At 36.6% G+C, this 13667-nt stretch overlaps 1 protein-coding gene across 4 annotated transcripts in view; it reads left to right on the forward strand.

Moving 5' to 3' along the window:
* The window catches only part of Pde4d (phosphodiesterase 4D), a 635057-nt gene that overhangs the window by 398594 nt on the left and 222796 nt on the right, over nt 1-13667 (forward strand). The window contains exon 1 of one of the 4 annotated variants that reach the window (XM_090331913.1): nt 1047-1483. The exons of the other annotated variants lie outside the window; for them this stretch is intronic. Within the exon in view, the coding sequence (XP_090188039.1) occupies nt 1419-1483 (65 nt within the window). The 5' untranslated portion in view covers nt 1047-1418. Of the gene's footprint in view, nt 1-1046; nt 1484-13667 lie in introns of those variants that run through there. 4 annotated transcript variants of the gene reach the window in all.

The following is a 13667-nucleotide window of genomic DNA, read 5'->3' on the forward strand; positions in this document are numbered from 1 at the left end:
GGCTGAGGGGCAGGAATCAGGCCTTGAAAGTTAACAGGCCAAGTTGGTATGCTGTAAAATAAAGCCCCATTCCTCACTACAGAGCTGTTAAGAGTGAGCAAATCCAGGGGCTTGGTGTATGCAAATCACTGAAATTTGCCTAACATTATTTTAAACAGAAAATTCAGAAAATGTCATGTGAGGAAATAACTCAGTGTCTACATGTACTTACTCATCCCGCAAGAATAAATGAAATGTTCAGTTTAAACATTCCAGCGCCACCTCACGAGACAATTGTTCATGGGCAGTTTTTATCTCCACAACCATTTTATGATACTTCATTAAATCAAATCAAAACAAACAGCCCAAGATCCTAGTACTCTGGTCTTCTCATCTTTGCACTTTTTATTTTATTTTATTTTATTTCTCCAATGGTGAGGGATATGTTTCTTTCTAAAGGTGCTCAGGGAATCTTACCCTGAATAGTGCAGACACACCATTTTCCAAAGAGGAGGAAATTGTTTTAAAAAGTTGTAAACGGTCTCTTGTCTGCTTGGCTGGATTATGATTCTGGTCTCTAGAAGTTTGTCTTTCTCCCTTTGTTTTACAAGTTTCAGCAATTGACCAAGCCGGGCTGAGTGTTTGGGTTTGTTTTTTTTCCCCCCTTTGTCACTTCCCTGTGATGTTTTGAACTGCCTTCTCACAGACGTCATTCAGCCCTAGAGGAATAGTTTCTGCCTGGTGAGATTGAATGATACTACTCATTCACAAAGGCTTTGGAGTCCAATTGTCCTGAGACGCAAAGGAAATTACATTGGCAGGTAAATCGGCCCAGCTGAGACAGTTTTGTTTCTGTCTATGACTTCTTTGCTCCACGGAGAGGAGTGTTTTCCTGCAGTCGCCCCGAAATGAAACTTCCTTGACAGCTTGTTACACTACTTACAGTCATTTGGTGGACTTCTTCTCTTACCTGAGGACTTTCAGAATCGAAAACCTTTCAGCCTGTCATTGTGGAATTGCAGGAAAAGAGAGAGAGAGAGAGAGAGAGAGAGAGAGAGAGAGAGAGAGAGAGAGAGAGAGAGAGAGAGAGAGAGAGAGAGAGATCAAGTGACTCTTTCTCTGTGCTGCTTTTGTGTATATGTGTGTGTGTGACCCAGATGAAGAATACATTGAAAATTCTGTTCCTCCCTTGACTATGCAAGACTGAAAAGCAACTGTCACTTCTCAACAGCCTAGTGCTGGAGTGAATTCGGCAAGAGGAAAGCAAGCCAGCCTGGGTTCTGAACCTTCCTCATGAGCCGGGCTGAGCAGACGCTGGTCAACTGGGACTTCTTCAAGCAGCTTCCCTGGGAAATGGAATATATTTAAAAGCTTTTAAGGAAGACAACTGAAATGTGTTGATCACAATACTTAGATCCTTTTTTTTCCTTTTTTCAAAAATGAGCATTATTATGAAGCCAAGATCCCGGTCTACAAGTTCCCTAAGGACGACAGAGGCAGTTTGGTAATGTGCTGTGTGCTTTTTCCTCACACTTCTCTCCCCTTTCCCTTTTATGATTGACGTAGTGTTTGAGTGTTAAGTAATTTACTGATGAGCTGGCCGAAGGCTTTGTGAGAGAGAAAGAACACAATACTGGAAACTCTGGTTGTTTCCTCCCTGTCCCCCTCCCCTATTTTGTTCACTATCTAGTCTGTTGTACTCAAAGAGGTGTTCACACTTTAAAAAAAACGATCATTGTAGACGATAGCAATTTATTCGACAGTTTTAAAAAAGGAAAGAAATTGGCAGGTATGTTAGGGGTTTTGAAAATGAAGATTTGTCATTCTTCCATGGTGGGGCAATTTGGTTGGTTCTTTGCTTTCTCATCTTTTTTTTTTTTTTTTAACTTGCTGCAAACAGACTGGAAAGTTCACAGGCTGTGTCCTTGTCTTTGAATAGTACATTGGGTGTTAGCACAGATGTGTTAGGAATGAGTAATGTTAGGTATTTTTAAAAATATACATGACAGCAATTTGAATATAAAACTGTGTCTGAACTGAAATCAAGTTTCTTATCAGACATTTCTTTTACTTTGTTACTGTTTCCAATTATGATTTAGGGTAATTTCAATATTTTACTCTAATTGAATGAATGCTCTTTTCAATTTATTCTGATCTTTTTCTGTTATTTCCCCAATGCTCAAGGCATGTGTCCTTTACCTAGAACTTCTCAATAAGTTAATTCTTGCCTAAGTAAAGTTAATTTTTGTAATTATAATAGCTATTTATAGGATACTTTTTGGCTGTTTAACAGGTAACTATTGATTGTTTTCCTTGATTGTATAACACCTCTAATATTGGAAAAAAATTAGGTTCAAATAGAGATAATAAAGACAATAACTGATGGAGATATTTGGGATTGAAATGAAGCAAACAAGTGAATTGTTTTTTCATTATGTGAGCAAGCAAATGAACATTTAAATATTCAAAGTTTTGTGTAGGAAATCCAATGCAGGTAGTTGTTCCCTCTGATATTAGTAGTTATAGTGGATGAAAAATAATTTACCTGAGTAATATTTTTATGAATTTTAAGAAACTATTTCTTATAAAAATATATACGTAATGATAACTCTTAGTTTATTGCAAGGAAAGTTTATATCTGCAAGTATGTATGAATCTTTTATGAATTACTGTAACTGATATAAATCTCTGTTATAAGCAATCAGAATTCAAAAAGTAGGAGAATTTCACATGTTTCAAATTATATTCTGACTGTGTGGAAAGAAGATTTGATACTTCAACAGAATTTAGCCAACTTTGTTCCCTTATTGCCTAAATTGCCAAAAGACTTATTTTCAAAATCAAAACTCAATTAAACTAACTAGTTCATTTTGGGAGACTAGTAACATTAGCAACCTTTGTTCTTCAATGGTTGACATAGTTTAATTTATCCCCAGCTGCTCTCTTTCATTAATTTAAATTGTATGAAATAGTTCCATAAATAAATCAAGCCACAATTCAAAATGCATACCAAGTATTTACTTGTTAATGTGTTCCACTGAACTTGACTCTATCTACACAGTGCTGAATCAGAATGATTTTTATATAAGAAAAAATGTCTGTCTGTATGCTAATGATTCCTAGATATAACTACACACTGCTGATGTCTCTCCAGTTATTAATCTCACATCTGACTTAGTAATATAATTGCTTGGGTGTATCACTGTGGCTTGCAAATAATTTAGCCTGAGGTTATAATGAGCTGTAATTATAGCTCTACCATCTTCAAATTATTTTTAAACACTCTAAAAGTATATGCATGCTATATTTATTTATATTTATAAATGGAAACATCAATATTGCTTGTAGATTAGGTATATCCACAAAATATGGCTATGTGTATACACTTGAGCATGCACACATTTACCAATTACTGGGCACAAACAAAAACAAAACAAGCAACAACAAAGAAGCACTGTCTGTCCCCCACCTCTACATACAAGCAGAGCCCCGTTTTCCCAGAACCCAGCCAGACACTGACATCTAACCAGGCTTCATATGCTAATTTCTCAGCCACCCCTTCCACACCCTCCTTCTTTTCAAACACTGATGCCTGCTTCCACCTCCTTCTCAGTTGACTGCCAAGGAAAGAGGCCTCCTGTTTCACCATTTGTTCCTTTATCAGACCCTTTTTTTAGTCAGATCTGAATACTTTGTTTATGGCAGCACTTATTTTTGGCTTTATCATCTTAATTTTGGTTATGTAAATCTTATTTTCTGTGACATTGGTCTACTTTCTCCAAAAATGCATAGTATCTCCTACGATGTCCTTCTGCACTGTATCCTACCATGTAAACTCTATTATCTGTCTTAAGTAAGAATACAGTTCTTGGAATTATATCTCTGCCTTTTCATATTTATCCACATACACACTTACAAATCCCATAACAAGCCACATTAACTTGCTCCTTACAGCTTAACTAAGATCTCTGTGTCACAGTCACAGTTAAAAAATATTTCATGGACACTTTATAATTTAAAATATAAGCCCTAAATTCAAACCTCAGTACCAATATGTAAGTAGCAAAACATAATGATACATATAATGGAATAGGAATAAAATATAATAATATAATATTGTAACATATACATGCATCTAACTATACATACACCTAAACTACTATATGTTCAACAGCATTTCCCATTTACAAACATATGTGCATCTCATTAGTATAATTAGGACATGATTTAGTTTAAGTAAAAAGCCATTAGCTTAAAAAAATAATGTTTTAGATCAAAGATACAAAGATAATGTTTTAGGATTTATTTGTTATTTATGATCATTTATAATGTAATGGGGGGGAAATAAATTGCTGCTCTCTAAAATATGTGACTGGGTTGGGAGTTTGGACTAGTGGTAGAGTGCTTGCCTAGCAAGCGTGAAGACCCGGGTTCAATTCCTTGGTACCACATACATAGAAAAAACCAGAAGTGGTGGTGTGGCTCAAATGATAGGGTTCTAGCCTTGAGAAAAATACCCAAGGACAGTACTCAGGCTTGTGTTCAAGCCCCAGGACTGGCAATAAATAAATAAATAAATAAATAAATGACTGATGTTTATTACTGAGAACAAAAACTTTGTAACTGGGTTTATACACATAGAAAATTGCCTATAGAACTCTGTTCCAAAATTTTGGTAGGGTAAGAGATGACCTGCTGGGATAAAAAATGTTAGGAATGGAGGTAGTAGAGACAATTTCTTTCTCTGTAATTTTATATAGTGTGAGTTATTTCATCAAGAAGGTATTATACATGAAGGTTTTAATTTTTACAAACATAATTAATGTGTGCATTTAAGCCAGCTCATTTATATGTGCAGATATCAATCGATATATCCACTTAAGAACAATGTGCTCACAGGATCCAAAATTCAGCGAGTAAGCATCTCAGTACTAAGTGAATACAGCTTTCTCAATTACATTAGCACTCAGGGCAATGAATGATTGCTTTTTGTCTTTTATTAGCTTTTTTCTCCTAAGTTGTTAAAACTCTGGCTGCGCTTTTTTTACTTTGGACTTAAGATCAGAATGGAAAGCATTCACGTAGGCTAACAAGACTACTTTTATAACTGAACATAAAAAAGATGTAACACAATTGACTAACACGTTGGTGGGAAAATTACTCATAAATTCATTATCCCATCCTTAAATCTCCCCATTTTCAACTAAACTCACAGAGCTTATTTAGCTACAAATATTATTTCTCTACTTCAGTTCTTCAATTAACTTTTAACAATTAAGTTTTTGTATTTCTCTACTGAAAATAATTTTATCTTTCTTTTATGAAGTATGAGAACTTACAAACATTCCTTATACCCCAACCCATTTCATTCTTATAAGAACATGGAAAGGAGGGAGTTGTTGAAAAAATGAGTCTATGAAATGAAGTAACTTAGGCAAGCCTGTGTAACTTGTAATGCCAGGGAAGTCTGGTGACAGAGCCCAGGCTGTCTCCACCAAAGGCAATATTCTTCTCACTAGACTATGTTGGGGTCATCTATTGTCTATACAGTTATCTTTTTTTTTTTTCCAAATCAATCATGGGGCTTGAACTTAAGACCTGAGTGCTCTCCCTTCGCTCAAGTCAAGAGCTTTAATGCTTTGAGTCACAGTTCTACTTCTGGTTTTCTGACAGTTAATTGGAGATAAAATTCTCAAGGACTTTCTTGCCTAGGATGGCTTGGAACCGCAATCCTCAGATTTTAGCTTCCTGAGTAGCTATGATTACAGGATCCTGCCTCTATAACTATCATTTTTAATGACAATGAATTTGTCCATCTTTTGAAATACATGTAAATTTAACACTAGTATGTGGAAGTTGCATATTTATTTTGTATTTATTTTTGTTCTGCTACTATGACTTGAACGCCTAGCTCTTACTTGGCATTTTTCCCACAAAGCTCGTACTCTACAATTTGAGCCACATTTCCACTTTTGGTTATTGGGGAATAAATCCCACAATCTTTTTACCTGGGCCACTTTGAAAGGAGAACCTTAGATCTCAGGCTCTTGAGTAGCGAAGATGACAGGCATGAGCCACCAGTGTGAAGACAGAAGTTGTCTTTGTAAGTGTATTTCTAATTACGAAGCTTAGGGATACTGAGTGCTCAAAACTATCTGGAACACATTTGTGGTTATTATTCTTTAGGCCATTCTCTTCCCTACTACTAGCATGTAAGATGATCTGTGCCCTGCAAAAAAAGAACACAGAGTAAATGTAGATGCCATTCGTTTTGAACAGATGAACTTGCCAATGCTGTTTGCAGTATTTTCTCTGTTCTCTAGAAACAAGCTTGGTAAGGTTAAAAATAAGTATTATGTCTCAGCCTGTGCCACTTCCTGTAACTTTTACCCCAGAGGCTTTTGCAAATGGGAAAAGAAATGGAATTTGCCTACTTTCTTAACCTTGCCAATATATACTGTACCTATGTGTAGATAAGTAATTATTGTTAAAATTAGCACAGAGTTTTAACCCATGTGGTCTATGTTTTTTATTCTACTAGCTGTTGATTGTTATATCCATTGTATAGAAGACCTAGAGGGGCCTAGGGGTTAGAAGAAGGAATCAAGATGCCTTGAGTATTACTTGAAACATAACTAGCGAGCCAGGTCCTTGGGCTTACCCTGTAATTCTAGCTACTCAGAAGACTAAGGTCCAAGGATGGAGGTTTGAAGCCAGCCTGGGCACTAAAGTCCATGAGACCCTTATCCTCAGTAAACCAGCAAAAAAAATGGAGGCAGAGATGTGGCTTAAGTAATAGGATACAATTTGTGAATACAAAATCCAAGCTGGAATGAGAAAATCCTAAGTTCAAGTCCTAGTACCAACACCATTACATGTTTACACAGACACACACACACACACACACACACACACACACACACACAAAACATAAGTAGAGGGATACAAAGTGCATTGAAAATAAGCTTACTCTTTAAAGGAATAAATCACAAGTTTCCTTTTTAAAATTTCTCCCTACAGTTTCTTCTGCTAACATAAACTCTCTACTCTCTTTTGTCTTTGCTTTTGTATAGTTGTTTTTTTTTTTTTTGCCAGTCCTAGCAAAAAAAAGCACTATCCTTGGACTTTCTCTAGACTAATGCTCCACCACTTGAGCCACAGCACCACTTCTAGCTTTTTCTATGTATGTGGTACCAGGGAATCAAACCCAGGGCTTTATGCATATTAGGCAAGCACTCTACCACTAGGCCACACTCCCCACCCTAAGGTTTTTCACATATACATACCTAGATATATATAGGTATGTATATGTATATATGTGGAAGGAATAAAATAGATCCATGAATTTTAGATATGTTTCTCCAGTGGAACCTTCTTTTAGTCAATGTAATATGAATTAGAGTTCAATTAAGTGTGTGTGTGTGTGTGTGTGTGTGTATGTGTGTGTGAATTTGAAAACAAAACTACATGCAAATTGATGTGTGCCTATAACATTTTAAGAAAACACAAAGAGGGACAGAATATATATGTATGAACATGTAATTATTCATTAAACAACAGAACAGCCATAGAGTTGGTCTTTTTGCCCCATTCTAAACCCGATCCCTATCCAGCAGTGCCTCTCAAACTTCATACTACCATTGCCTGCCATGTGGGAAGTGATAGATTCAATCTCAGGATCACCAAAGAAATAAAAATAAACATAAAAAAATAAACATAAAACATATAGTTCTAAGGAATATTGCTTGAAACCCACTAAATTAGGAAAGTACTGGAAAGTCATTATTTTACCCCATATTCCTGTATGGACTGAAATACACTGACAGGTATTGAAACTTTCTGAGAAGTTTAATACCAACAATTCAACTATCTCTGCCTTTCAAGACCTATGGTTTAGGGACATTTTCACTTCTGAGAAATGACAAATGAATTTGTAATACTAAATAACTTCTATTTGTCATCTCACTTTTTGCAGATTTATTTTAGACCTGTGTGGTAGGCGGATGTGATTGCTCATTGAATATGAGAATATAACTGACAATTCAGGAATCCAGCAGGGTGATTTGTGCAAAAATGCTTTCTTGATGTCGAATTCAGAAGAGAGTGTTGTCTTAGGGCATTTCAAGTGGTATTCTCAAATCTCAATCTCTGTCTCTCTGTCTCTCTGTCTCTGTGTCTCTCTCTGTCTCTGCTCTCTGTCTCTGTGTCTCTCTGTCTCTGTGTCTCTCTCTGTATCTCTCTGTGTCTCTGTGTGTCTCTGTCTGTCTGTCTGTCTGTCTGTCTGTCTCTCTCTCTCTAAATCAAGACACTGATGATGAGCTTTTGTAGACAATATTGCCTCAAGTAATACTCTTCTCAGTCCTCCTGCCTCAAGGAGAACAGCCCTTATGCCTACCCCCCATCCTCTTCACCTGCCTAAAACCAGTGATCACCTGACATTCAGTCACCTGATTGTGAGCCAGCAGAGGACCACAGACTCTGAGGTCACTTCCTCATCCACTGAAGTTACATCCTGGACCATCCTGGACAGTAGCCTCCCTTGGACAGTGACAGGTTCACCAGTCTCAGAGTTCACTTCCACATCTGCTGTGGTCCCACCTTCTACCTTTCCCTATATAATCTGGCTTAACAGGCATCCCCTCCTCTTTCCTATCTTTTTTCTTTTTCTTCCCCAGTGTTTTGCACAACTCCATCTTGTGCAGCTCCATAGTTTGCTCCCTCCCCACTCCCCCCAGTAAACTCTTTTCTGCCTGAGCCATATGGCTGGTTTCCTTTCCTGTCCAGAGAACTGTGCACTAACTATATATACAGAGATAACTAGTGGAGGCTGAGCCTGGGATATGTCTCCGTTCTGAACTTATCTAACTCTGTGGTCAAGGTTTGGCCTAAACTAGAAAGTGATTATAAAGAATGTGGAACAGGGATGGGTACCAAGACATGTGAAAGGGTATCAATGTATGTGAATTAATGCACCTATCTGGCAAATATCATGTAACTCTTTTATTAATTACAATAAAAAATTAAAAAAAATAAATTCAGATTTGAAGCAGCAAAAAAAAAGAATGTGGAACAGGGGAAATCTCTGATCCTATAGACACATTTCTTGGCATGACAAGAGAGAAATACATTCTTGATATTTATTATACAGTCTCTAATGGGGTTGACTTTTCTAGAAGCATCCTTGTTGATAGGTGAGGGCATTCATAGGATACGTTGACATAAGACTAAGCTGCTCTTCAAAATAAGTTAGAAAAATACAAGGAAAAAAGGTCAAGTAAAGAGCTGGAGAAGTATGACTAGGGATGAAAAAAAGACACTAAAGAGTGATCAACACAGTTACTTGCTGCCTCTTGACCAACGTCTGTCCCCAAGCCCATTCCCAATGGTTTTTTTCCATTACAGCAAGCGCATAAAAAGAGATTGGAAAGAACCCTAACAACACTGAAGTCACGGTCTCCTCTAACCTAATAACAGAAGTGACATCCCATTACTTCTTCTGCATTCTTTTTGCTGGGCCCAGCTCACTGCCAACTTGTGGGCAAATGTTGCTACTGATACTTTTATGTGTCTGTGCTGTTCCTGGAGCTTGAACTCATATCCTGGGCTCTGTTTCTGAGCTTCTTTAGCTCAAGGCTAAAGCTCAGCACCACTTCTGACCTTTTCTGAATAGTTTATTGAAGATAAGTATCTCACAGACTTTCCCATCTTGGCTGGCTTAGATCTCAGTCTCCTGAGCAGCTAGCATTACAGGCGTGAGCCACTAGTACCTGATCCCATTAATAATCATGAAGTGGAGAGTGTTTTCCCCTCAATCTCAGCCCTGGTCAAGGAAGTAGGCTATAAATCCTTCCCTTTATCTACCATACATGAGGAAGAACAGGAAATCAGAAAACTAGAATCTGGTTGAAGGCTTATTCCAAAGACCACATCTTCCAAAGCTTCCTTATAAAAAGAAGAAACAGCCCTGATGTTCTGAATTCCCAAGTCAAGGAAGTTTGGTTTACATCAACTACTAATCACCTTCACTTAAATTTTAACCCATTTTGTGCTCATTTTCAGCAGATGCAGAGATAATGAGTCAGATAAGTAGACTTTTTATGACATTTGTACACTGATAGTTGTCTTTTTACATTTTGTATTTAAAATTATTCATTTGGAATTGTCAAATAAATGACACTGGTGTGACTTGGTAAAAAGAGAAGTTTTTATTAAGCATAGTTTCCATGTGTAAGAGTTTTCAGACTTCTTAGAAAGAGGTATCCCCGTTGGATCTAATTTTCCATCCCATTGAAAAATATGTCTAAATTGAAGATTTCAACTCTTCAGTAAATATGTGTATGTAGAATGTAGAGTATAATGCCTAGCATCTATGATAGCATTCCCTTAAAATATGACACAAATTTCTGTCTCTCAGATTTTAACTGGTTTTGAACCTCAATTCTCAGATCTCAGTTTTCAGCTAAGATTACAGGCATGAACCATCAAGCACCTAGTTTGGCACAAATTTCTTAGTCTAGGGGAACTTATATATTTAATATTGCTCTAGCTAAGATAAGTTACTGCCAAATGTGTCAAGTTATAATCATTGGTGACTCTGACATGTAGTGTACCTCTGATCTGGCAACTTTGTCCGTAGGATAACAGGTAGAAGATTAGCAGCTGGATTACCAGTTATCTTCGGACAGCACTTCCTAAAACTATTGGAATAATTAGAATAGTAACTTTATAATTATGATAAGCACAATATATTGAGCATCTGCTGTTTAAAAGACATTTACCTTGGTCTTAACAGCTGAGTTCATTTCATCCTAACAGCAACTATATCAGGAAAAAACAGAAGTCACACACTTGTAGAATCATGCTGCTGCCAAAAATTACTCATTGTCCTACTATTTAATCCCAATGTGTGGTTGCTGCTACTGTTCACTTGTATTTCTGTACCCTCCGAACTGCTTTGATCATGTGTGGCTCTGCCTTTGGTAGTATTATTATAAAAAATAAATAAATAAAGCAAGAATTAGCAGGCTATTACTTTTTAAAAAAATGGTGATAGAGTCTAACTATGTAGTTTAGGCTGCCTTCAAACCCTTCATCTTCCTGACTCAGTTTCCCTAGTGCTGGGATTATAAATGTGTGCCATTACATCTGAATACCCTGCTACCTAGACTTTCCCTTCCTGGGTAGATCTAACTTTTCCTTTTAACCTGTACATCTACGACAGTGTTTCCTATGGTATTTTTTTTTTTTTTTGCTTTATCTGCCAGGGTTTTTATACAAGCCTTCAATGATGGACCCTAGAGATGTATCAAGAAATTGACATGGGCTTTGACCCCAGCTTCATCCATTAGAGACTGAGCTTGTTCCTGACTCCTGTACTCTGATCATACTATAAATGGCATTTGACCCTTTTGCAGAACCATAAACTTGAAATGGATGAGACCAAAGAGAATAATCTATAATTAATTCTCTTTACTTAAACTCCAACAATCTAGCTAGCAGTTTTGCTACTCTTTAACATGTCTCTTCTAGTACACAAGACTGCTAGAAACAGTGTTGTCACTTAGATGGTAAAGGGTTTGTTAGAAAGCTATTTCTTTTTTTTTAATTTTTTTATTGTCAAGGTAATGTATTAGAGGGGTTAGAGTTACATTCACCCAGTAGTAGGTGTATTACTTCTCACACACTGATACCTCTTCTCATGGTTTTTGTCCCCATTTCCCTCTCCGCACCCCCTCCCAATCATCTTGTTTTCCCCCCTTCCCTTTCCTATTTCAAATAATCAAATAAATGTATATACAATATACCAGGTAACAAAGTGAGATATAGTAACAATGTGAGATTAAACAAAGGGAGAAAAAATAAAGAGAAATAACAGTACATTAAGAACAACAATCACACAAGATAAAGTTCTTGTTTCCATATCCTAGATATCCTTTCATTTAGTCTCATCCTACAAGACCTTATGTACCTAGGTTTTTAGCTAGTGTGATCCTCTGCTAGGAGAGTCGTAGATGTGTACTAATTATTACAAATGAGGGAAACCATTGAGCCTATGTTCCTTTGGGTCTGGCTTACTTCACTTAATACAATTTTTTGAAGCCTAGGGAGCTATTTTTTTAAACAAAAGAAAATGAATTTGGGGGTCAAATGAATAGGTGAAAATGATTCTATCAGACAATGCATAAAATCCATTCTATTATAATTTTATTAGACTTTAATGTAATTCTTAAACTTATATCTATGAAATTAATTGAGCTATTTATCTAGACACTATGACTCTATAATAACTTCTCCAAAACAGAGCAGAAAAAAAAACTATTGGAATATTATACAGAATTGTGGAAACTAAGGCCTCAGCGATCTTCCAAAAGGAATCCAAGACACTGTGTGGGTTAAGGCCTGTACAAAAACCAAACTGTGATAAGATGAGGGGTGGGGGAGGGGGGAAGGGAAATGGGGACCATGACATGTGAAAGGGTATCAATGTGTGGGAATTAAGGCACCATTTATCTGGAAAATATCATGTAACCCTTCTATTAATTACAATAAAAATATATTTAAAAAGAATACAATTAAGAATACAAAAAAATATATATAAAGTAGTAGCTACTGAACTGTTTTCCTTTACAACTCTCCAGACAAAATTTTAGAAATTCCTGTAAAGTCTAATTTTCCCTGCCTATTGATTTTGATAACAGTTGTCTTTCCTCTTAGTGATACAATCATAGAATACTCACTTTGAGAAATATTAATGTTACAACTGTAACTGTAGCCCCTCTTGACATGACCCTATGAACAACATTTAATCTAATAAACGCTAATACTGGAACTTGAAAAAAAAAACCAAAAAACCGAACTGTGATCATTAAACTCTTTAAAGAGTTTACATAGTGAATTAATAGCCACAGTTCATTATTGTTTGATTCATTTTCATTTTCTTTTTTTTTTCCAGTCCTGGGGCTTGAACTCAGGACCTGGGCACTGTTCATGGGCACTTCTTGCTCAAGGCTAGTACTTCACCACTTGTGCCACATCACCATGCCTGGGTTTTTTTTGTGTGTGTGGTACCAAGGAATTAAACCCAGGGTTTCGTGCATGTAGGTGAGTACTCTACCACTAGGCTATACTTCCAGCTCCATTGATTCGTTTTCTTTACATTTAAAAGATATTATTGTTGGGCCAGGAATTTTTCCTAGTGGTAAGAATGCTTGCATGAAGACCTGGGCTCAATTCCTTGGTACCACATACATAGAGAAAACTGGAAATGGTGCTGTGGCTCAAGTGCTAGGGCTCTAACATTGAGAAAGCCCAAGGACAGTGCTCAGGCCCTGAGTTAAAGCATTGGGTCTGGCACAAAATAGTCCCACAAAAAATATATATGTGTGTGTATGTATATATGCATATATGTATATGTGTATGTGTGTATGTATATGTAGTTGTTATTAAGTAGTTGTACTAGGGTTTTAATTCCATAAGTCAGGTTATGAGAACAATGCTTCTTAGTCAGTATCACCCCTTCTTTTGTTCTTCCCCTCTCTTATCTACCTTTAAGATACATAGTTTATTTTTTGCATAATGTACGTGGAATATAATGTACATTACAAGTTATATTTTTAAAATTCTAAGTCCTATCCCAGGATACTCTTTAATATAAAAAATGTAATGACAGGGGCCAGGAGTTTGGCCTA

Source organism: Megascapheus bottae, chromosome 4 (assembly GCF_031878675.1).
Source record: "Megascapheus bottae isolate mThoBot1 chromosome 4, mThoBot2.hap1, whole genome shotgun sequence".
NCBI classification, from domain to species: Eukaryota; Metazoa; Chordata; class Mammalia; order Rodentia; family Geomyidae; genus Megascapheus; species Megascapheus bottae.